The following is a 23058-nucleotide window of genomic DNA, read 5'->3' on the forward strand; positions in this document are numbered from 1 at the left end:
AGTAAAACATTCTAATGCAAAGCTCTTTCTTACTTTGCGAAAGAAAAACGCAAAATTTCCGATTGAGACCTCAAGAAAAACCAAAAATTGAAAACGAAAGAACGTTCGGAAACACCCAATCATTGTTGTTTGGTAATTCCGACCAGCGACAAAAAAACAGAAATTTCGGCGTTGATAACCTCTGCAACAATTTTTTAGCCTGGAACACACCATGCACGTTCAGACTCGTGTCGAAACTGGTATCAAGGGGTGTTCCGTTATTATTACCTCTTCGTCTTCCCATGTTCTACCTACTCTACGGATGAGCTATGCAAAAACCTTCAACTTCCAACTACGCCACGAATGGTCAGCATATAACGCTCCCAGTAGCGATCTAGAAGTCTACCGGTGTGAATGGTACTGTAGACGACCTTCTTCATTCTTCGTAAAACGTTCCCGAGATGAAGGCGCTAAAAAATTGTAAGTATCATCGCCATATCATACGGCTCGCGAGAGAGTTTCGGAAGAAGAAAACCTGTTTGGACTTCACACTCTGTTTGAGTGGCCTCATCCCGACGGCGATCTTCACCAACAAAAACACGCACGCCCAACCAGAATGTTAACTTCTGTAGCTTATTTGCATTTATTTCTTTTACTTTAATATCCCCTCCAAAGACATGGGACCAGCTACGGTGCTGATGCATCTAGTGCTGCTGCTTGCAACGGTCGGTGCGGACGAAGAAAGTCGACTGGTTTGCTACTTCACCAACTGGTCACCGGACCGGGGCGGTGAATATGCGTTCAATGTCAATGACATACCGGTCGACCTATGCACCCACGTCACGTACACGTTTGCCGGCGTGGACGAGCACACGTTCGAGCTGAGGCCCACCAACCGGAAGTACGACATTCTTCAGCAAGGTTACGAGAAGTTTGCCAACCTGAAGAAGGCCAACCCGGAGCTGAAGCTTTCACTGGCCGTGGGAGGCTGGGCGCACGGTGGTGAACCGTTCCAGAAGATGGCCGCCACACTGAACGGCCGTGAGGTGTTCATTGCGAGTGTGATCGAGTTTCTGAAGCGGTACGACTTGGACGGTATCGAAATTGTGTGGCTATGGCCTGGTAGTCCAGACCGGGGTGGAACGACCAGCGATAAGGACAATCTGTATTTATTGGTAGCGGAGTTAAGGAGTGCGTTCCGGGAGGCGGGATACGAGGGTTGGGAGGTGGTCGTGCAAGTGCCTCTCGATCGCTACCGAATCGATCTGGGTTATCATCAGAGTCAGCTGTGTCGGTAAGTTTTTTTTTGTCGATGTGCCTTCCGATGCGTTAGAATCGTTTGTCTATAACTTTGATTTTGATCTCCCAGTGTGGCGAACTTTGTGTACGTAACCGGATATGATCTTCGTGGTTCGTGGAATGGATTCACCGATGTGCACAGCCCCATGAATAATCGTCTATTCGATACGGGCGCCCTGAAGGATTTAAACGTTAAGGGAGGCATACAGCACTGGATAAAAAGTGGCTGTCCGGCGAACAAAATCGTACTTGGTGTGCCACTGTTTGGACGGACGTACACGCTCGAGAACAGTGAGCAGAATGGACTGGCTGCACCGATCACCGGTCCTGGAGCTCCCGGACCACACACGGCCGAAGGTGGCTACCGGGGATACTTTGAGATTTGCGCCGAAATGAAACAATCCCAGTGGACGATCGATTGGGATGAACGAGGCCTTTGTCCGTACGCGTACCAGGGCAACCAGTGGGTTGGCTATGAGAATAATATTTCGCTCGTAGAGAAAGCCAACTTTGCCAAGTTCCAGGGCCTGGCGGGAGTGTATGCCTTTTCGCTCGATCTGGACGATTACCGGGGCAAATGTGGTGCTCCGTATCCGTTGCTGACTGCGTTGCGGAATGCGTACAAGCCGAAAAAAATCTGTGCACCGGACGATGAGCGTGACTTTGCGCTATTCCGTGAGCCGTGTGACTTGGCTTAAAGTGTACGAGATGGTGGTGTCAGTGGAAGTGACGGATAAAAAGACTTACAAAGTTTTTTTGGACTAGAAACAAAGTTAGTGAGTGACCAGGGATGAATATTCAGCAAATAAAAAATGTATAACTCTATACCTCGTTATCCGTTAAAGTGATAAGTGTTTTCAAGAAAAGAGATTTTGTCGAAAAATATCACTTCTACAGTGTATCACTAGATGAAAAAAAATTAGAAGAGAAGACAAGGTGCTTTTAATAGATTGTTTGTTCCTTTGATACATCAAATTTTCACTACAATCCTTAAAAATCTTTTGCAACAACAGATTGCCTCCAGTTCCTATTTTAATGCCATTCGTTCCTATTATTTGTCCAATTTTCTCGATCAAGATTTTGAAAATTCATATCAACGTTTCCAGTGCTGTCAAATATCAAATACTCGTGGGACTTTTGATTGATTAACTACACACCCAATAACGTGAAAAACAATTTGGTTATGAAAACTATTACAAGAAACTGTAATGCGCAATAAGAAAAAGGGTCTCTATTTCGGGAAGTTCTCTTGGGCAGGAAAGAGTGCTTGTTCGTGAGTTGTTTTTATAGTATAAGAGTACTTTTTTTTTGAGTATACCTACGTATTTAGCATGTTAACATATGCTACACTGCATTTATATTTTTCTACTTGGGACTCCTCATGTGAACTCACATTCCACAGGAAAAATGAACTTTTTATTAACATATTTTATAGATATTTTGTCCTAAAGTCTTTGGATGCTTTGGAATGCTGCAATAGATATCTTCTTCTTCTTCTTGACGTAACGACCTCTAAAGGTCATGCCGGCCATCGAAATAGCTTTCTAGACTGCCGATAACCACGTAGTTGGTTAGTCCCCTCACTACGGGGGGACGGTCCGGATGAGATTTGAACCCCGGTCCTGCCGTTTGAAGACCGGTGCCGCTGTCACATACACCACCGGGCAGCCCAATAGATGTCAGTTAATATTGTATATCAGACGATGAAATATGTATTCAAGCTCTTCAATGGAAGTTTGCAAACTATCTTAGTACGAAAGTGGAAAGGGAGGTATGAAAGGGGCGGCCCGGTGATTTAAGCGACAGTGGCGCCGATTTTCACGCGTCAGGACCCGGGGTTCCAATCCCATCCGGATCATTCTCCGTAGTGAGGACTGACGGCTGACTACTGACTACGATACGTGGTCAGTAGGCAAGTGTAGTAAGCCATTAGGTGACCGGCATTCTCCCGAAACGGTACGACTTCGGCATGAGTTCCGAATCTACATGCAGAAGGTATAGAGGGCTAGGGTCAGGGAGGGAACACTACCACTTGTTCCTTCCGGAAGGAGACGCCGCCGTCGAGAGCGGATTTGATTCGGTCCAGAAGGAATCGTATGGTGAGAGAGGACGAGAAATCGGAGAGTTGGAGAAACTCACAGAGTCCGCGAGTTTTCTCAAGCCAACACCGAGAGGAGGCGGTCGCTTACCCCACCGGAAGAAGCCTCGCTATTAGAGAACATCACTTCGGGACGCTAAGCGTGCAGGCTTCAGTGAAGGGCGAAGATAACAGAAGCGATGTATGCATCGAAAGATAACTAGTGGTGTCGCAATTATACTTGGTTTTTAATTAGTTATACTTAATTTAATTAGTTCTTTGATGAAAAACCAAGCAGCGTGGGAACAACCCCCCATAGGGAAAGCCTGTGCGGAAATACCTGGGGGAGAGAGACAGGTAAACAACATTGCTTTAAATAAAGAATACCTGTAATCGTTAGAAAAATTAGGTGACCGGCGTGGCCTAGAAGGTCGTTAATCTAGGAAGAAAAGAAGTATGGAAGTAATGACCCTAACATGATAATTTATCACTCATTACTAGCAAGAACTCTGATGCATGATTTTGTGAGTTTGACAAAACTGTATTCGAACGGAGAGCCAACCTACCAAGCAGAAACTTGACCATTCGATTGAATCGCATCAAAACATAAATATTTCCAGGCGCTCAAAGCTTCAATTATTCGACATTTAAAGAGAGATCAGAGTCAAAGCTTCAATTAAAATTTAAAAGAATTTAATTAATACGAAGCCACTCTCCCTTAAAGCACCATTCCACCAGCAGGAACAGTTTTATTCCGTTTCGCGTAGAGTACGCTAAATAATAGAGGATCATATTGTTTTTGTTACTGTTACTTACGCGTACCCCTACAATCAGATCGGTTTTATTGCTCAGAATTTCCCCACAGTTTACCAAACAAACAGGTTTTCCTATACACCACGGGACCTTTGCGTCGCCGGCAAATAGTTCGAGCGTTGTGTTGCATACTACATTGAGCCGTCGCCGGGGTAGCACGTATCCGGAGACACTGCGCTGCGCTTTAATCTCTGCTGTGAATCAAATTGTATGCAGCGGTGCTGCGGTGAGAATGTTTTGAAAACTTGTGATTCAACACACAAAGTGCTAGCGACAATTGTTTTCTTCAAGATGAGGTATTTGGTTATATCACTCCTGGTGTGCTGCAGTTTGCTGGGTAAGAACAAGTAGCAAGTAAAAGTCTCTCCAAAAACAGCGTCACTAAATATGTGTTTCTGGTGCGTTTTGTTTCTATTCCAGTTGCCGAAACTCGTTTCGTTTGCCACTACACAACATGGTCACGCGATCGACCGGATGAAGGTTCCTTTCAGATCAATGACATCCCGGGCAACCTTTGTTCGCACGTCGTGTACAACTTTCTCGGTGTTAATGAGACCTCGTACCAGCTGGAACTGCTACAACCGGAGTACGACATCGACGAACGGGGTCTGAAGCGGTTTGCCGCACTCAAAGAACAGTACCCTCACCTGAAGTTGCTGGTTGCCGTTGGTGGATGGGCTCATGGGGGTGCGAAGTTCAGTGAGATGGCAAAGTTTCGCAATCGTCGTAATCAATTCATCGGAAGCGTAATGAAGTTCCTGCACCAGTACCGGCTCGATGGCATTGAGCTGGTTTGGCTGTATCCGGGAAATTTCGATCGTGGCGGTGCGGTTGAAGACAAGGACACCTTCCTCTACCTGGTCTCGGAGCTGTCCAAGGTCATACGGGATGAGTCCAAGCAATGGGAAGTGGTGATACAGGTTCCAATCGACATATCGCGAATGGCGGTCGGATATCATCAGGAAGAGCTGTGTGCCGCAGCCGACTACGTGCACATGGTCGGATACGATCTGCGCGGCTGGTGGAACAACTTTGCCGACGTACACAGCCCCATAGCACCGAGACCGAACGATTTGGTGATGGAAAGTTTCGAGCATGTGAATGTAGGCGACGGAGTGCAGGATTGGCTCGAGAAGGGATGTCCACCGGAAAAGGTTACACTCGGGGTCGCACTCTTTGGCCGAACGTATCTGCTGGACGATCCGCTGGATAATACTATCGGTGCAGTTACGATCGGTGCCGGAGATCCGGGTCCCTACAGCAATGAGCCGGGCTATCTGGGCTATTGTGAGTTCTGCCATAATCTCACCAGCGACGAATGGACGAAAAAGTGGGACGACGTGGGGCTGTGTCCGTACGCTTACACCGAAACAACGTGGATCGGGTACGAGAATGAACGCTCACTGCAGGAAAAGATCAACTACGTCAAGCGGAAGGGTCTCGGAGGCATATTCGCATTCTCGCTTGATCTGGACGATTACCGAGGGACTTGCGGCGATCCATTTCCGCTCACCAGATTTCTTTCCAAGTATCACGACGAAACGAAGATAAAAGATTGGCACATTTTCGTATCGACCACCGAAAAGAAGAACATCAACACTGCCGTCGGATCGTAATGGCCGGAGCAATCATTGTAACATGCAGCATGTAAAATATGTTACAAATAAAAGTAATAAACGTCTACACTTAAATGCTTGGTCTTCCGATGGTTGTCGTAAGAAAACACGTTTGGTGTTATGGTTGGTTTGGCTACATTATTTGTACCAAACCGGTTATAATTATTCTGGACTGGTGCCAAGCAGCGGTGTAAATTAATTATCAAGACTTAAGCAGGGTAACCCCTGCTCGTTAAGTTGGAATTCCATCTTTCAACAGGGTGCTAACAAACGGTGCGTTAAAAAGCACATAATGTGTGGGAAGACCCGGCCAGGGATACAAACACCCGAGACAAGCAGGTTGAGTTCCACAGATTCTTTACTGATAACATTGCTCAGAGTAAGAGTACACAGCGTCCGTATATTGGACCCTGATTGAATAGAACATTCGTAATAAACTGTACTCCATCCCCCATAACTACACACGTACAGTAACTCTTGAACGCTCTATGACGTCATCAATTACCTTAGGCCATGATTACCATGAAATAGTTAGACGAAATCTCATATCTTTACCGGACACCGGTCCGGCGCGTCCCCGTCGTCGTCATCCCGCGTATTTCGCTACTTTTGTGCTATTTTTTGTGTCTCTATCTCTAAAATTAACCATGGAGGTAGTAGAATTCTCTCACACTTTGGCACATTTTAACTCTCTTTTGGGGCTGGTTTAAAGTAAAGACTGGCTCTTGCTCCGAGTGCTCCCTGGTGTTGTTGGTGCGTACGTCAGCTACTACTACCCTACCCTCCCCAACACCGCTCGCTTGTACGGCTCGTACGGTTCGTATCCCTGAGACGGGAACCCAACCAGCAGGGACTCTATCGTGAAGGGGACGGTGTGAGATTCGGTTTTTTTTGGGGAAATTCAGCAACCACCTTAGCCGCACTAGCAGAAGCAGCAGCAGACCGGGTTTTGGCCAGTGAGTGAATCTTCGAGCATCGTCCGAGACGCACGTTGTGTACGTGATCTACGTTTGCGGTAATCTTTGTTTTTCGCTTGTAGAATATAGCAAGAGTATCGCCAGTTCAACCGTTCGGGATATTGGGAATCAGAAAAGTGGTCCGGAAATTTTGTTTTGTGAGATATATGAGCTACCAGTTGTGTGTGCGTATCATCGACTTTTTGAACGATGATTGTAAATCGTGGTGGTGATCACACAGTATTTAAAAAATAAACGAATTCAAATTAAAAATGAATGTTCAAATAATTAGCTGACAGCTTTAAACCACTGATATCGTGTTGTTGTGTAACGTGTGTATTCTATGTGCAAATTTTTTTTCGTGATCTTCTATTGCTAAGCATGAGATGGAATTAGATTAATCAAAAGTGCAGTCTCTTGTGCAAATATTGTGAAATTGAAATGAAAACCGTTCAATAATGTTTCCCAAGCGAAAGGGATATGCTTATAGTGCCATAAGTGATACGGAAAATTGTTCCTCGAGTGCAGCGAAATAATATGAATTGTTTTCCTTCTGTTGTTTTACAGTCATATGTAAGTGAACTAAGGGCTGACCACATAACGAAGTGAGCAACTATGCGACGAATTTCAGTGTGGGTCCTGTTGGGCCTTGCGCTGTTTACCCTTAGCACGGCGGGTAAGTACGTCTAGACAAACGGTAAAGATCAGCTGGCAAGAGCACCGAGCGAGTCAAGTGCATATGCTAGAGCGGTGCGCGAGAATGTAGTGAAAAATTGCAAAGTTATATAATTTTATTATGCAACTGCTGCCACCGGATCTCTGATGAACGTGTGTGGTGTGGTGTCCTCCCTTCCTTCTGGTGAATATGCGCGATGATCGCGATGATCGCAAAAAAGAAAGCAAAAAAACTCCCAACCGAGTTTGTGTGTTTTCCGAAAGTATGAAGCCGCGAAAACGACGACATGGTGACCGCAACACACCAACACACGGTGAGGAGCGCACGCTACAGGGTCGTCCAAACAGGCAAGAGGTTAGGGATTTATTTTTAACCTATTTCGAACTCCTTCCTACGGGGTTTGGCGAGCTTCTAGACATGGATATATATACTTACATGCTAGAAACTGTGGCGAGGATTTTCCGAACTCGTTCCCCCTTTACGCCCATTGCCAAAACAGATAGCATGCAGATTTGAATTTAAATTACGCCACGATGAACAACAGAAAAAAAATACAGACAAGACAAAAAATTCTTTTATCTCATTCCGATCCAACATGGCGCTCTGATCCGCCGAGGGCATGATTTCTGATTGCCTTGAGGTGCCAAAAAAGCCTGACACGGACCTCCGTGCTCGCTCACTTTTGACGCTGACTGAGCCTGACATGAGTGAACCATAATTTGACAGTGTGCTGCTAGTAGCGATGATCAAACAATGCCATGTTTCTAAATCGGTAATAAATTCACTGTCGGCCTTGATGCCGCCGTGGCATCGACCATCATCATCACCGGGAACGCTTCAGTCAGGGAAGGGAACTTCAATTATCGGCTTACTCAGCAAATGGTCGGTCGGCTGCTTCTCACAACCGTTTGGAGATGAGCGGCTTAAAAGGATATTTTTAGGAGCCTGTTGTCATAGTCCAATGTCTGTTGGTGTACTACTGGTTTTCGTTATGATCATGATCACAATAATGCGACTAGTTCTTTCTGTTATACTTGTTTTCTCCCCAACATTCTTAAGCGTTAAATGATTTTTGAAGTCATACAAAATTTGAAGATTCTGCCATTGACTGTCGAAATGGAATATTAGACTGCCCGAAAAGAACCGCGCGTTTTTTCGTTAAACCAACAAGCGCACCAGGCGCTCACCAAAAAATATTTCTTTAATTGCTCTATTCTATAATTAACCGGCGACGAGCGTAAGAAATGGGCAATGCGTTGATCGCGGTTTGATAATAACTAGTATGACAAGACAATGTACGCGTGGAATGTGCTCTACGAAGCGTCATCAGAATATTCCGGAGATAATACGTGTTTCAAATTTTCTTGTAAATTGAAGTAAACAAAACAATTTTTTCTATAGCCATAACCTTAAAAAGACGTTAGAGTAGGTTGAAGAAAGTACCATGCGCCCCCATTTGCACGTTCAACCAGCATGGCTACAGAAAAACTGCATTCGGTACACTACTTGCGTACTACTTGCGGTGGTGGCGTCAATACTGTCCCTTGTCGTGATCTTGACACACATTTTCATGGTCCAGTGCGGTTACCATTAGCGACACGCGCAAGATTTCCATCAGGGTCACTATTTTTAAATAGTGATTAATATAGCATCGATGAAAATAGGACTGAAAGATGCGCCATCTGCGTGAAATCAAAACGTAGATGCAAGCAACATCTGCCAGCTCCCGACATCGTATTTGTGAAGATCGAAGATAATACGGTTTTCGCCTATCACCAAACGAGTGATGCAAATGGTGTCATCGATTAAATTTTGCACAGACTCCAAAATCGCGTAGTTTGGCGTTAGATCTCAACAAACAACATGGGAATTCCTACAGAAAATGATTGTCTCTCTTGAATCAGGATTACAGGTGCAAGCTGAAACGCCATCCGAGTACGAATGCAGACCATACATTGAGAAGGCAATACAAGATCTTAAGTCCGAATCAGGTAGTACGCTGACTAGCGAGTAGCGCTATAAAACAATAGACCTTTAAAGCAGCCATTTCTTACAGCGGAAGGTGCTGATGAAAATGCCAGTATAGAGAATACGATCGATGTGACGAGCCAGGAGGAGGAAGACAATACGGCAGCGGAGGAGGTGAGCACCGAGGAAACGGACACGGCCGCGGACGATGTTACGGAAGAGATAACTCCCTCGGAAGAGGTACAGGAGCAGCTGTTCGCGGACAAGGCGGATGATGAAGCGACCGAATCGGAACAAGCGGCTGATGGAGAGTCGGAAAATGTAGAAGCCTCGGAAGAGGCGGACCAAGAGCAGGAGGAGGATGATGAGGAGGAAGCACTGACTGAGGAAGAAACTCAGGATGAGCAGGAAGAGGATGCTACGGAAGAGAATGTTCAATCTGAGGAAGCTGAGCAGGCTGTGTCTGAGGAACAGGCTGAAGACACCGTTACCGAGTCAGAAGAGTTGACCTCCGAGGAATCTGCTAACCAGGTGTTGCAAGACAGTGCCGATGGCGAAGCCGATGATGATGATGATGAAGATGACGATGAGAACGAAGATGTAGCTACGGAAGAAGTTACTCAATCTACTGAGGAAACTACCGAGAGCCAGGAAGAGGAATCGGACACTGCTGACGACGATGATGACGAGAAGGAGCAGGATGATGAGGTAAATAGATTGTGTGCTTCATTTTTTTCTCTTCCCACAAGAGACCCACCACCATTGTGTGATCATTTTTCATCCGACTCGCGAAAGCTTACTGTTCCCAGGATTTTCCACACGAACCTATACCATTCTCGCTTGTTGTACTGTTTATTGCCACTGTGATCATTCCGTGCTGTGCTGTCTCCCCTGTTGTCGCCTTTTTCGCCATCAGTCACCGCTTCTCTTGATCCTTGCGTACGCAACATTATTTATAGTACTTTCCAACTTAATGATGTTAGGATGATGAAGACGAGACGCCAGAAAATGTAGGCGATGAGAACAAATCAGAAGAAACTAATGATGACAATGACGATGATGATGAGGATGATGAAGAAGAAAATGAACAAGAACAAAACAAGAGTGAAGACGATGAGGATGACGATCTAGAAGAAGAAAATGCGGTCAAAGGATCATATGACGATCGTGAGCAGGAAGATAGTGAAGATCCTTCTGCAGAGGCACCTGCATCAGAGGAAGTTAGTGAAAATGACGATGACGTAGCGGACAGTTCCGAAGACGTCAGTCAGACTGAGAGTGAAGATTTGGTAAGACTTTGAGAGGCTAGTGGTCTGATTTTCGCTGCTAAACTAGTTGCGCTTTCGTCAGGAAGGAAACACAAACTCCGAGGAACAGGAAACCGCCACAGAGAATAGTGAAGAGGATGAAGAGGAAACGTTGACTGAGGGTACTGCCGATAGTGGGGAGGAAGCTGAACCGACTAGTGGGGAGGACGCTGAAGATGCTGCCGATAGTGAAAATTTGAGCGAAGAAACGGAACGTGAGACAGTGGAAAGCACTACAGCAACAAGCGAGGAGGTATGAGTTTCGTTAATGGGGTTCTTCAGCGAGGATTATGACCAAAATCTGCGATTATTAGTGATCAGTGAAGGAGTTGCACAAGCAAGCAGAACATCCATTGATCGTTCGATCTCTTTGCAGGCTGATGAGGCTGCTTCACCTGAAGCTAATGAGCAATCCGAAGAGCAAGTGGTCGATAGTCAAGAAGACGAATCCGCTCCACAGGAAGAAGCATCCACGGAAGAACCAGCAGAAGAGAGCAGCGAAGATGCCACCACTGTAGAGGATGTAGACACAGCCTCGCAGGAACAGGAAGAACAAAGTGCCGAAGAGCCATCCGAACCCGTTGCCGAGGAAAGTGCTGAGGAAGTTGTCTCAGTATCTGCCGAAGAGGAGCCAGCAACTGCCGAGGAAGAAAGCGCCGAGGAAGCCGCCGTGAAGCAGGACTCGACAGAAACGTTGGCATCGGAAGCGGGAGAAGAAAGTGTTGAGCAAGCTTCGGAAGAAACCGAAACCGCAGCAACGGAAGAATCCTTCCCAGAGGAAGATCTGCTCTTGGTAATGAAAATATTGCTTTATCTATTTTATAAGCACGAGCTGTTCAACGATGGCGCGTAGTGGTCTGCAGTGACTTGCGTCGAGATATCTCTCTAGGCTAGGGTCATCCTATTCATTGCACGTTAATTTCATCTCACCTCTTATCTGTCTATCTAACGTGTCCCACCAGGAGTACCAAATTCCATCGAACCTTAGAGATACTACGCACATCTACGAACTGCTGAACATCAACGACGACGCATCCGCCCGGGAGAAGGCCCTGCAAGAAACGGCCGACGTGATCTTGCGCGATCTGAAACGCATCTACGACAATTCGATCAAACCTCTCGAAACATTGTACAAGTACCGCGATCTCAGCAATCGCCACTTTGGTGATCCGGAGATATTCTCGAAACCGCTCGTACTGTTCATGGGCCCGTGGAGCGGTGGCAAATCAACCATTTTGAACTATCTGACACACAATGAGTACACGCCCAACTCTGTGCGGACAGGTATGAAAGTGTAGCGGCACAATTAGGGCAAAGCTTTATTGACGCATGTCTTCTTCTCCCGTGTAGGTGCTGAACCGTCGCCCGCATACTTTAACATTTTAATGCACGGTGACGAGCCGGAGGTTTTGGACGGTACCCAGCTGGCCGCCGATTGGACTTTCTCGGGATTGCAAAAGTTTGGACAGGGTCTGCTTGACCGTCTGCGTGGTCAGAAGCTGCCCAACCAGCTGCTAGAAAGGGTAAGTAGCCACGTTTTGTCAGTTTGTAATACTATTTCGCTACCAACCACCGGTTACCCCGAATAACATAGAGCATAGTGAGCAGAGCTGCTGCCTGCGCGGCATTTATTTGTCACTCGCAGCTCCGAGCAGCTGTTGCGGTGTCGATCTAGGTTGACATTTCGTGCATCACGCACTCTGTCGCCTTGATTGCGACAAAAGTGGCCCAAAATAGATTGTATGTCTCTTTAGTCTATTTTTAATTTACGTTTTTCGGGAGCGCGCGCCTTAACTTTCACTGCCAACGAGCAGTTGTGCTGTAAACCGTCACTCTCGTAACCGAACGAGAGAGCTCTTGACCCTAGGTAACGTTGCACTCATTTGCCGATTCCCGATCCCGACGATGCGTCGTTGCAGGTTAACATTGTGGAAATTCCAGGCATTCTGGAGGTCCGGAAGCAGGTGTCCAAGTACTTCCCGTTCAACGATGCCTGCCAGTGGTTTATCGATCGCGCTGACATCATCTTCTTGGTGTACGATCCATCCAAGCTGGACGTTGGACCAGAAACTGAAGCCATCCTGGACCAGCTGAAGGGACGAGAATATCAGGTAAATCTCGTCACAGCATTTGATACCCAAAAATTCAACAGCATTTTGATTCACGAAACTCTAAACTCTGCCCGCACAGACACGAATCCTGTTGAACAAAGCTGATCAAGTGAAACCTGAGGAGCTGTTGCGTGTCCAGAGTGCCTTGATCTGGAACATTTCGCCGCTAATGTCGTCGGCACAACCACCCGTCATGTACACGGTGTCTCTGTGGTCCAATCCGTTCGAGGTGGGAGCACCCGTCCGTCTGTTGCAAGCACAGGAACGAACTTTGCTGCTCGATCTTGGCCAGGCTATCGATCGCCGTATCGAGAACAAAATTGCCAGTGCCCGTCGCTTTGCGGTGAGTTAATGCAGCAGAACTGCTTGATTGTTTGTACTAGCGAATCTTACAACATTTTCCTTTCTCTGCAGGTTCGTGTTCGTAACCACGCCAAGATGGTGGACTGTTACCTCACCACGTACTACAACCACAAGACGCTGTTCGGCAACAAGAAGCAGATATCCGAGAAAATCATTGCCAACCCACAGGACTATCACATCTACGAAGGGCTTTCGACGCTCACCAACATCTCCCGGTACGATCTGCCCGATCCGGAAGTGTACCGCGATTTCTTCCACCTGAATCCGCTGTACGAGTTCAAGAAGCTGTCCGAAACGTGCACCTACTTCCGCGGCTGCCCGATCAACAAGCTCGACGTTGCGATCGCGTACGAGCTTCCCGAGCTGGTCGGCAAGTACAAGAAAATGTCGGAAGCGGCACTTGCGAAGCTGGACGTGCTTACGCCAACATCTGATTTCGGCAAGGGGAAATCGAATAGTTGAGCGCAAGGGCACACGTTCTGTACGATCGAGGAAATTTGCATTCAGTGCGTAATGTTAAAGTAGTGTGTAGTACGGTATATTTATTTATCTTTTACGTTTCCCTAACGAATCTTTTTATCACTTCCTACCGTATCGTAGGTTTAATGTGCTCCGAAATATCCCAGCTTGGATGCATTGAAACAGAAAAATCTGTGCTTTTATTATTTTCACTCTATTTCCTTTTAATTCTTAGCGGTTTTGAGGGTTGTAATCGGAATGGACCATTATAAAGCCATAATTAATTGAATCTGCTTCTGCTGCTGCTCACAACGTGAATAGCGCCACGTTACGGGATGATATTGAACGATATAGATGAAGGGTGTCGATGAAAATGAGGGTGGTGTTTACCGTTTTGTTAAATAGAAGAGAAAAGGCGGAAGAAATACAAGGATGTCTGAATTTCTCAGACGATAATTGCAATATCTTAAACCATCGAAAACGAACATGCAGGTTACCTATGTGATAAATGATGGGTCAGAGCATAAGAAGACAATGTGCAATGTATAGTTTACACCGAGGCAAGCTCGGTGCTGCAGCAGCAACCATCTGCAACGAGGACTTTAAACTATCGCAACCAGAGTTACATTTGGCGCAATTTGTGACTCTAGAACCAGACTGATTGATACAGGTAAACCGCAATGCAACTACAACTCGGAAAACTAGGCAATACTATCGCCAAAATCAACCATGAGAGTGTTGAATAAAAATTGTAAAAACCAATAAAGCTACAAAATGGTAATACGTGTAGTGGTGTGTCATTTCCAAAACCTTGCCGCTTCATCAGGAACAAGGTATGATTTAATTGTTGTTTTTCCCCTCCTTCTTGTTCTCGAATCTTCAAGTTCTCTATCACTCAGATTAGGCCCGATTTTACTAGTAACAGTGGCTAACAACGCTTTTGCCAAGTTTGGAATCATCTTGTGAACATAATTTGATATTAGATTTGATGACGGTAAGGGACGTTCTGGATTTCTTACAAAAGACCGACGTATAAGTCTTTCCGAAGATGAGGTCCTTAATAAAACGAGCCTTCTTTGTACGTAACAACCCTTCGACTACTAAAGTCTTTTCGACTTTCAGAAGGAATCATTTTCGTTTACGAGATCGACAGGGTGACACAACCATTGAAACGGTTATTAACAGTTAAAACAGTTTTGACTACTAGGTAACTTGGTAGATAAGACTTTTTCGACTATGAGGTATCTCGAAAGGACATGGTACTGAGAGATTTTTTGCAACACGAGTTTAGTTACACGATAACGTCCTTGGAGCAATTCCTCAGAAGATCGCCCCAGGCTGATGTGAAAGTTGTGATGTAGTCAGAGGCGGATTTTGTCCCTCGGAGATCCTAACCCCTATGCCCACTCCGAGTACCGTTGAACCCGCCACGGGATGTAGTACTATTAGGTAAACAGAAAAAGTTAGTTCTAGAGCAAAAAACTATTGTAATCAGTGATATCTCGGAAACGTAAATCTTCAACCACGTTATCAAACCTTATTTGAAAAGTTCAAAGTTAAACTATTGCTAACGACGACATTTATTCAACTTCCCTCAGCTCATGGTACGCTTCTTCCCCCAACAATCTCTCCTTCAGCGCATCACAATGCTCTATCTTGGGCATTACTATTGCCACAAACCCTTCACCACTAATGCGCATCAGAACCGGATCCTCCACAACACGATCATTAACTTCCACCAGTTTACCCTGCACGCAAGATCTTACCTTGTACACACTGTCGTCGACGCACGTCACCAATGCCAGCGTAGAATCGGCCTGCAGAATCATCCCTCCGCTCTTCTTACGACCCGACACCTTATTCTCACTACGGTCAAATTTGCCTACCTCGAAACTTACGCTCCGGATGCCCTTCGTAAATGCTACATGTTTTTTGGCAAGCCCCACTAAACATATTCGATTGGAGTGGAATAATATCTGCTGAGGCTCGTCGGGCTTGTTGGGCGGTACATAATACAGCTTCGTGTAGAAGCGATCTACAAGCGGTGGTTGATTCGCTATGAAATCGTTCAGTATCGAGGGAACTTTAATGCCACAGATTTCCTGCGATTCCTCTTCGTACCAGTAATCTTCCGATGTGCTCATCATCCTTGCTGTTCTCGCATAAGCTGCTGCACACGTTTCTGCTTTTCTAGCGCCTTTTCGCGGTTTAGTTTTTGACGAGTTTTCCTTTCATTTCGCAAACACACAATCATTTGCCGATCCAGATCATTGCAAATGCCCAGAAACTTGGCAAATTTGTTCTGGAAAATAGAATGTGTCAGTATTAAGAGAATGCTCAATGTGTGGGGCACACGCGCTGGGAGCTTACCTCCGAATGGCACTTTTTCAGCTCTTCGATGATAAGATTGCATTCAGTTGAATGTAGATGTGGAGATAAGTCTGTATGCATTACTTTCTTCTAGTTAAACGCGATGCTCGGTAACTATGTTCAGTGGATTTATGTTGATTTTTGCACGGAACAATTACACAACATTGGGCAGAGCAGCATTTTCCGCACGGTTTGTTGTGACAGATCAGCCGGCAGTGCTAAATCGGCTTCGGTCAGGTTTTGTCAATCATTTCTATGGCGGCCATGTTTGTAAACATATTCGACAGCTTTCATCTAAGCACTTACTTTGCTTTATACATCTCATAAAAAATGTGTTTATTAAACTTATAGTTTGCAATATAGTCCAAATTGGAATATTTAATGAATAAGTCGAGTACAAAATAAAATGACTTGCAAATATTTTCCCGGTGGTTACAAAGTGAACCAACCGCCTTCTCAGCCAGTGTTTGACATTCCTTCACCATCCCAGCGTGTGTCATTCGGTGTTTACGTGCCGAAATAAATTAATAAATAAAATCCGCGAATTCCAGCGCACTCAACGAAAATACGTGTCCCACATGTTATTTAATGCTTAATTGTGTTTTAAACATTTTATTGCATCTTTCAACCATACCAAAATGGGAACCGAGTGGGATAGTAAGTGCACCAAATTTGCACACCCGTGTGAGTAAACAAACTTTCCACTGCAACGGATCTGTTTCTTTCTGTGTCTTCTAGCGCTTCGAAAGCAAGCTCGCCATTTAGAAAATGATATCGACATAAAGCTGATCGCTTTTAATAAGGTTGGCGTTGGTGCGGCCAGTTCGTCGGCGACAGCGAGCAACACAGACACGTCGCCCCTGCTCGGGGATCATGTCTTCGAATCGCTGTCGCTGGAGATCGAACAAATGCTGGACAAGCTGTCCAACATCAACGAAAAGATGTCAGAGATTCCAAACAGCGGTGCAGCAGTAATGCATGTGCTGCAGAGACATCGTGAAATACTGCATGTACGTATTCCGGAGACTATTGTTTATGCACACTGTACCGATTCGACGTGTTTTTCTTTTGTAGGGATACCGACAAGAATACTTGAAGATACAGGCAAACCACACGACGCGAATGGAACGGGAAGAGCTGCTGCGGGGGTCTGGGTTAGGTACGTCATCTCCCTCGACGTCCGGTTTGAGCCGTAGGGACATGTACCTGAAGGAAAACACCCATCTGCACAGTTCCAGCTCGCTGGTGAACGATCAAATCAGCATCGCAATGGAAACGAAAGAGCATCTAACATCACAGCGGCAACATCTGAAGCGATTCCAAACCCGTATGCATGACATATCGAACCGTTTTCCATTGATTTCCAGGTAAGGTGGTATTTTTGTGGTTCTTCAAAACGATCTTACTATATGGCTTTTGTTTTTTTTTTTCATTCAATCTTCCTTGTAGCTTAATCCAACGAATTAATATACGTAAGCGAAGAGAGTCACTTATTATTGGCGGAGTGATAGCCGTCTGTACAATCTTGCTACTGTTGTACGCCTTTCACTGACTTCCTCCGGACGTCCAAATGCTATAGAACTAAAGAGGTATCGCTACCCGTCGCGCATTTTATATATTTTTCTTTTACTTTTGTCTTTCGGAAAAAGGAAGAATTCAGTCAAAAAGTTGATGTCCTAATCTGTCTGTTGATGATGTGTAACGATTTGTAAGAACGGCAAATAAATAATGTGATATTCTTAAATAACAATTAAAAAGGGATGCTTGAACAGAGGGAAATTAACTGATAAAATAATTTATTTGTAATACATTATTCTACTTACAATAAGTGCTAATGAAAGTAGTATTTGGTTAAACATTTAAAAACTATTAACTTAATCAGGGCTTTACCAAAGCTTAGCGGTAGCCCACGGGTCAGGCGCAACAGCGGCAACGACAGGCTTTTCTATCACGTACGGAGTATGCACCGGAACAGGTACGGGCTTTGGGATGGCAACCGGAACGGGAGCAGGTACCAGATAACCTACGTGTTTAATTACCGGCACCGGTACGGGATGTGGCACAGCAACCGGATAGGGACGATCAACAGGTACTGGGTAAGGTTTCTCCACTGGTACGGCATACGGTCTCGGAACAGGGACTGGATATGGACGATCCACCGGAACGGGCACGTGGACCTTTACCAGAAAATAATAACTATATGATTATACACAATTCAAACAACAAATCTCCTTCATGGTACATACCTTTACCGGAACCGGGTACGGTTTCTCCACTGGCACGGCGTACGGTGCCGGAATCGGGATGCCAACTTTCTTCGTTACCACCGTATGTGTATGAGCATGCGATCCAAGGTATGGACCTGCAAGGGCGGGTAGAGCTGGTCCTGCAGCTAGTGCGACCGGTGCGAATGGATCTGCCGCCGGTAGAACATGCTGATGGACCGGATGGGCAAAGGCGTGACCATACACTGGTGCCGCTGGGGCATACGCACCAAGTCCAAAGATTCCTCGTTTCTCTTTCTTGGTGGACAACTGTTGGAAGAGCTGTTCGGCTGGTTGGTTTTGATTCGCGTTTGCCAACCCGCTGACTTCCTTTTCCGTTCCCGCGCAAACTAACGCGAATGGCACAACAAGGAGGATCTAGGAAAAAAGTGGGGAAAGAAAAGAAAATTATTGCTTGCTCATCATGCGGAGGTAACCGTAACTGATTTCCCAAATTTTGCATTTCCATAATAATGATTTGTAAATGGTTCCAGCCATAAACGACACACGGAAACGTCTGGTAATAAATCGTCGTCAGCCATCCGTAACGCTATTTATCATTTGGCACTACCACAGCTTGGTATCTGCATAACTCATGGACGAGATGTTTTAACCGTAATAAATTAACAAGAAAATTATTTTCCTTTAATTTTATTCTTCATTATAAATTTGTCTCGAAAAATTGACTACGAAGGAGAATTTTAACGCAATAAAACCGGTCTCGAAGTGTTTTCCATTCGATCTCTTGCGTGCAAAATTGTCGAATTACCTAGCGATTCTTGCAGACACTCAATTTTTTATCAGGCTTTCCAAAGAAAAAAAGTAGTGAAGACTGGGCTAACCTCACTACGTGATATTCATAAGTCAAAACCAATACGGCCAGGGCGTTCTTACGAAAAAAAAAAAAAAAAATAAATTGATCAGCTATGTGCAAAATGATCAAAACTTATATTGGAGGGAATATAATCATAGTAGAGCCTAGAGTTACGAGGATAGCAAGACTTTATTTTCTACTTAAGAGCACCCGTCTAAATGGCCCTGGAAATGATGGCCGTTTATTTATTCTTGACTTGTTTGCTGAAGTTTTTTTTTCGGTAAAAGATTTTTTGCAATTGACGTCTATCGGAAGATCTTTTTTTTACAATTCTATATCTAAGAAGTAATGACCGTATGGCTATGCCGTCATAATCGAGTAAAATAAAAATATCCAAGTAATTACCGAAACTAATCGCAGAAATAGCCATGGTCCTAATCTAATCCAGGTCCTGTAAGGCTGCTATTTGGACTGGTAGACAATATTAGGATGGATGCATGCATCTTGAGATTAACTCCAATCAAGTCAAGGAATTTTGACTTGAGAAGACTTTCTATTTTAAATATTATTTTCCAGAAGGTGTGTTTTTTTTTGCCATTTCGCATACATTTTCCCTACAAAAACTGGAAACACTAGTAACTTAGATAGAGAAGATGAAAAAGCGTAGACTAGCAGTTCATTTGTCACGTACCAAAAGTTTCATTTTTTGATGGCGTTCTCACGTGGCTTTCTTCAACTGCTATCGAATAATCCAACCAACAAACCTCCAGGAACTGGCAAAACCAGATGATATTTGCACTGTCTGCTAGCACTGAACTATTCTGCACCGTTTTTATCGTTAGTTTGGCTAATACGTTGAATCTCTCGGGAACGGATGTGAGACTGTTCTGGATCGTATACGTGTTTCTCCTCGCACGTTTACTTAATGACTCTTCGTCAAACACCGGCACTGCACTGCAACTAACAATCACCAAAAAAAATCTTGCTCGTCTCACAGCTACCTTGAGGCGGCACACCTTTTAATCGGAACGTTCAAACACGAATTGATCGCTAACCATCCGCTGGTCCCAAATCTTATAACAATCCACAAAGGCCCACTCCCTCCAGGCGCGCGCAACCTGTGGGAATGTCCAAATTAATTGCGCTGGGCCAAAACGAACGATCCAAAGAGGCGCATCGTGCGTGCCCAGCCGGCATGCATATGAAATTGAACCCTTTCGTTGAAGTACGAAGTCGGGTGGGGGAGGGGACACATCGACACGACCCTCCTGGCTGGAATGTCTGTGTCGCGCGTCTGTGGGTGGATGGTGGTCTCGCGATGTCAACGTCACAATTGCAAAACCCAGCCGAACCTTTTCCCATATCAAAATGCAGTGAGAAAGGGTACGCGCGAGGAGAGAAGTCAGGGGGCCGTTCATAGTTAAATCAAGTGTTAATCGTTCTGGGCCCGTGGTGTTGTAGTTTTGCAATCAACCAGTGTTTGCCAGTTGGTACACCGGACCGGATATTATTGCATTGCGCGAGTGTTTGCAGTTTCTTGGTGCGAGCTACGGAAAGTGCTCGGAACATGGAGATGATGGTGAAACGGATAATTGGTGGATAATCGATTACAATTTGTGCCTCATTGTTTGGTGTCCCTGGTTGCACTTGACCTGTTTGTTTTGTTTGCATCACACATCGGTGCAGCAATTGTTGCGTTTGCGATGTTCAATGTCATAAAAGTAGGATGCATTTATTGAATTTATGGAATAATGTTAGCATATTATGTTTCGTGGACTGGTTAATGTTTGGACGGCTGATTGAGGTGTCCTTGTCGGGGGAGATTCGTTGTCCAACGTCGGCATCCCACTACGTGCAGGATGCATCATCTTTCTTGATCAATTGTCTTCTAAAAGTCCTTCTCGTATAAAAGATCGTTTATGTAGATTTATCCTCTAGAGACCTCATCGTTCGAGGCATTTTGATTAACAAAAATCCTCTTGAATGAAGGGAACACCTCGTCCAAGATTTTTTTTGTATCCATAGAATTCGCGTCCTCTTACCCCAAATAATATTGTGTATCAAAATACCAAGACAACGAATCCACGAGGTTCTACCTATAGACCACATAGTTAAAGATGTCTAACTTACTAACAAACTTTGTAGCTCATAGCTAATTTACCAAGATACTGCTTAATCGCCGAGGAATTGTCATCTACGATATATAGTAGACAAAGAGGCCTTATCATCCAAAGATGATTGTTCATATTGAGAACCTATAATCAAAGACGATCTACGGAGGAGCAGCATCGTCAAGACCTTTTCTACCAGCCGTCTTCATAATATGATAGGGGCCTAGTCGTCTAAGGTATATATCTGGTGTGCAAAGAGTCGTATGCTTCAATTACCATCATTTACGCCCGTTCTCGGTGACCGAAATCATGGCACGGACGTATACAATTTTACATATTTAATTAAAACACTTCACACAAACACTTCAATGAGGTTAAGGCGCATCCGTCCACCTAGGTCCAGCCAAACATTCTGTAAAAGCAGAGAACTATGCGGAAGCCGACACTAACGCGATCACGCAGGTTTATCTTTCAGCTGAGTTGTGGCAGCGTACGATTTTAACACAAAATACTATAGTAATTGAATAGACCTTTTCATCCAATAGACCTCATCTGCTTCTAGACATTGTACTCAAAGAGATTTTATGCACTAAGTTACCTATTTGTCGAAGTCCTGTGCTCTACCAAGATAACTCTTAACCGAAGAAACCTCTTCGCACAGTGGACCTCATTTACAAATAAACCATGTCTTCGAAGAATGCATATCAACTAAAAAAAAAACCTTTTGGAGTAATACGTCTTGTCGGCCATAAAACCTCATACAATATTCACAAAATCAAATTTTCAAAGAATTCTTACACCATAATCGCACCTCAAATTGCAAAGGAGTCTCGAAAAATCGAGAACTACGTTCAGAGACTACTCCACAGGAATCCTCAAATCAGTAGCCGTTACTGTTTGGTGTCACACCTTTATTTAATTTTTATATTTTAATATGATGGCATCGGATCGTGACAGCTTTAATAAAACCACTTTGTCGTGCCATTAATTCGTTTGTGTCGCTCCGAAGCACAGTTTTTGTTGAATACAGAGCCAAACATTAAATCATACGTACACGCTTGATAGCTTGAAGTAAAATTTTATTTTTCATTCCATTTTTCTACCATTACTTGCGCCAATCGTTCCCTATCAAAAGCAACAACAAAAAACCCTTTGATTCATGTGTGCCTCACACTAGCCAGCCATCGTTACATGTCTTCATTGCTACAGTGCAATCCAATCCACGTGGAAACAGACATTTGCAACTGACATATGCTTCCAGAGTTTGTCTTGCTTTTGCTGCTTTTCCTTCATCTCCGGCGTGCAATATGCATCAACCAGCGTGTATGCAGCTGTGTTGTTTTGCTTTTTTTGCCTTTTTATTTGCTGTTACTTGCAGAACAACCTTGAAAAGCGTGACATTCATCGAATGCGCCACATATTTTATTGATCAAAGAACGGTGCAGTAGAGTGACAAAAATGTGGCTTCATACTTTCCAACTATTTGTCACGTTTGGTACAATGCACAATGAGGATCTTTTTTATCAATTAAATATGATGCAAATATAACGATTTATTACAGACGGAGTATGTGGTTAATTACATAAACAGATGAGGTTTTCTTGAAACACTTTGTTGTAAACGTGCCAAGAGAACTGAAAATTAATTATTGTGTCGAATGAATAGTGTGAAAATTTATGAGGAATTCATATCCACTATGGGTGGATTAATGCGTCTGATTAAACCAAACAATTTTCAGCTTCATTTCTACCGGCACAAAATATTTCCATTAATTTGCACTTCATTCTTTTGTGCCAACGTTCATTACGTGAGTAAAAAGAGAAATTAATTAATCTATTTAATTACTTTTGAATGCCGCTATCGTATCGATGTTGA

The 23058-nt window shown here is 44.4% G+C and overlaps 8 protein-coding genes across 8 annotated transcripts in view; 4 read left to right on the plus strand and 4 right to left on the minus strand.

Annotated features, from left to right (window-relative positions):
* The window catches only part of LOC126558977 (Golgi SNAP receptor complex member 1), a 44618-nt gene extending 27024 nt beyond the window's left edge, over positions 1-17594 (plus strand). The window contains exons 2-5 of the mRNA XM_050215069.1: positions 16629-16651; positions 16733-17004; positions 17069-17361; positions 17444-17594. Coding sequence (XP_050071026.1) covers positions 16633-16651; positions 16733-17004; positions 17069-17361; positions 17444-17546 — 687 coding nt within the window. The 5' untranslated portion in view covers positions 16629-16632 and the 3' untranslated portion in view covers positions 17547-17594. The remainder of the gene's footprint in view (positions 1-16628; positions 16652-16732; positions 17005-17068; positions 17362-17443) is intronic.
* LOC126556838 (DNA damage-binding protein 1) overlaps positions 1-23058 on the minus strand; it is a 412736-nt gene that overhangs the window by 314778 nt on the left and 74900 nt on the right. The window lies entirely within an intron of this gene.
* On the plus strand, positions 441-1976 carry LOC126567167 (endochitinase-like). The gene is made up of 3 exons (XM_050223400.1): positions 441-459; positions 655-1273; positions 1349-1976. Exons 1-3 carry the CDS (start codon positions 441-443, stop codon positions 1974-1976), a joined length of 1266 nt encoding a protein of 421 aa, XP_050079357.1.
* LOC126567169 (endochitinase-like) lies at positions 4431-5784 on the plus strand. The gene is made up of 2 exons (XM_050223401.1): positions 4431-4505; positions 4589-5784. The coding sequence occupies exons 1-2, from the start codon at positions 4460-4462 to the stop codon at positions 5782-5784; spliced, it is 1242 nt and encodes a 413-aa protein (XP_050079358.1). The 5' UTR covers positions 4431-4459.
* Positions 6718-13763, plus strand: LOC126559735 (uncharacterized). Its single transcript, XM_050215907.1, has 12 exons — positions 6718-6799; positions 7308-7416; positions 9321-9407; positions 9473-10092; positions 10368-10673; positions 10735-10944; positions 11068-11484; positions 11654-11975; positions 12042-12214; positions 12611-12802; positions 12882-13145; positions 13217-13763. The coding sequence occupies exons 2-12, from the start codon at positions 7356-7358 to the stop codon at positions 13625-13627; spliced, it is 3063 nt and encodes a 1020-aa protein (XP_050071864.1). The 5' UTR covers positions 6718-6799; positions 7308-7355; the 3' UTR covers positions 13628-13763.
* LOC126559174 (protein Abitram) lies at positions 15199-15771 on the minus strand. Its single transcript, XM_050215292.1, has one exon. It carries the CDS (start codon positions 15769-15771, stop codon positions 15205-15207), a length of 567 nt encoding a protein of 188 aa, XP_050071249.1. The 3' UTR covers positions 15199-15204.
* On the minus strand, positions 15701-16119 carry LOC126559558 (COX assembly mitochondrial protein 2 homolog). Its single transcript, XM_050215728.1, has 2 exons — positions 15995-16119; positions 15701-15926 (listed from the first exon to the last, which is right to left on the minus strand). Exons 1-2 carry the CDS (start codon positions 16073-16075, stop codon positions 15768-15770), a joined length of 240 nt encoding a protein of 79 aa, XP_050071685.1. The 5' UTR covers positions 16076-16119; the 3' UTR covers positions 15701-15767.
* On the minus strand, positions 17881-19775 carry LOC126559021 (tetra-peptide repeat homeobox protein 1-like). Its single transcript, XM_050215117.1, has 3 exons — positions 19764-19775; positions 18241-18636; positions 17881-18171 (listed from the first exon to the last, which is right to left on the minus strand). Exons 1-3 carry the CDS (start codon positions 19773-19775, stop codon positions 17881-17883), a joined length of 699 nt encoding a protein of 232 aa, XP_050071074.1.

Source organism: Anopheles maculipalpis, chromosome 2RL (assembly GCF_943734695.1).
Source record: "Anopheles maculipalpis chromosome 2RL, idAnoMacuDA_375_x, whole genome shotgun sequence".
Taxonomy (NCBI): Eukaryota; Metazoa; Arthropoda; class Insecta; order Diptera; family Culicidae; genus Anopheles; species Anopheles maculipalpis.

Bases quoted from the DNA above. Each gene is read 5' to 3' on its own strand.
- LOC126567167 (XM_050223400.1), top strand. The intron at 1,274-1,348 runs GTAAGTTTTTTT...TTGATCTCCCAG, and splicing joins CATCAGAGTCAGCTGTGTCG to TGTGGCGAACTTTGTGTACG.
- LOC126567169 (XM_050223401.1), top strand. From the start codon at position 4,460: ATGAGGTATTTGGTTATATCACTCCTGGTGTGCTGCAGTTTGCTGG. The intron at 4,506-4,588 runs GTAAGAACAAGT...TTTCTATTCCAG, and splicing joins GGTGTGCTGCAGTTTGCTGG to TTGCCGAAACTCGTTTCGTT.
- LOC126559735 (XM_050215907.1), top strand. From the start codon at position 7,356: ATGCGACGAATTTCAGTGTGGGTCCTGTTGGGCCTTGCGCTGTTTACC. The intron at 11,485-11,653 runs GTAATGAAAATA...GTGTCCCACCAG, and splicing joins CAGAGGAAGATCTGCTCTTG to GAGTACCAAATTCCATCGAA. The intron at 12,803-12,881 runs GTAAATCTCGTC...CTGCCCGCACAG, and splicing joins TGAAGGGACGAGAATATCAG to ACACGAATCCTGTTGAACAA.
- LOC126559174 (XM_050215292.1), bottom strand. From the start codon at position 15,771: ATGATGAGCACATCGGAAGATTACTGGTACGAAGAGGAATCGCAGGAA.
- LOC126559558 (XM_050215728.1), bottom strand. From the start codon at position 16,075: ATGCATACAGACTTATCTCCACATCTACATTCAACTGAATGCAATCTT. The intron at 15,927-15,994 runs GTAAGCTCCCAG...TCTATTTTCCAG, and splicing joins TGAAAAAGTGCCATTCGGAG to AACAAATTTGCCAAGTTTCT.
- LOC126559021 (XM_050215117.1), bottom strand. The intron at 18,172-18,240 runs GTATGTACCATG...TTTCTGGTAAAG, and splicing joins CGTACCCGGTTCCGGTAAAG to GTCCACGTGCCCGTTCCGGT.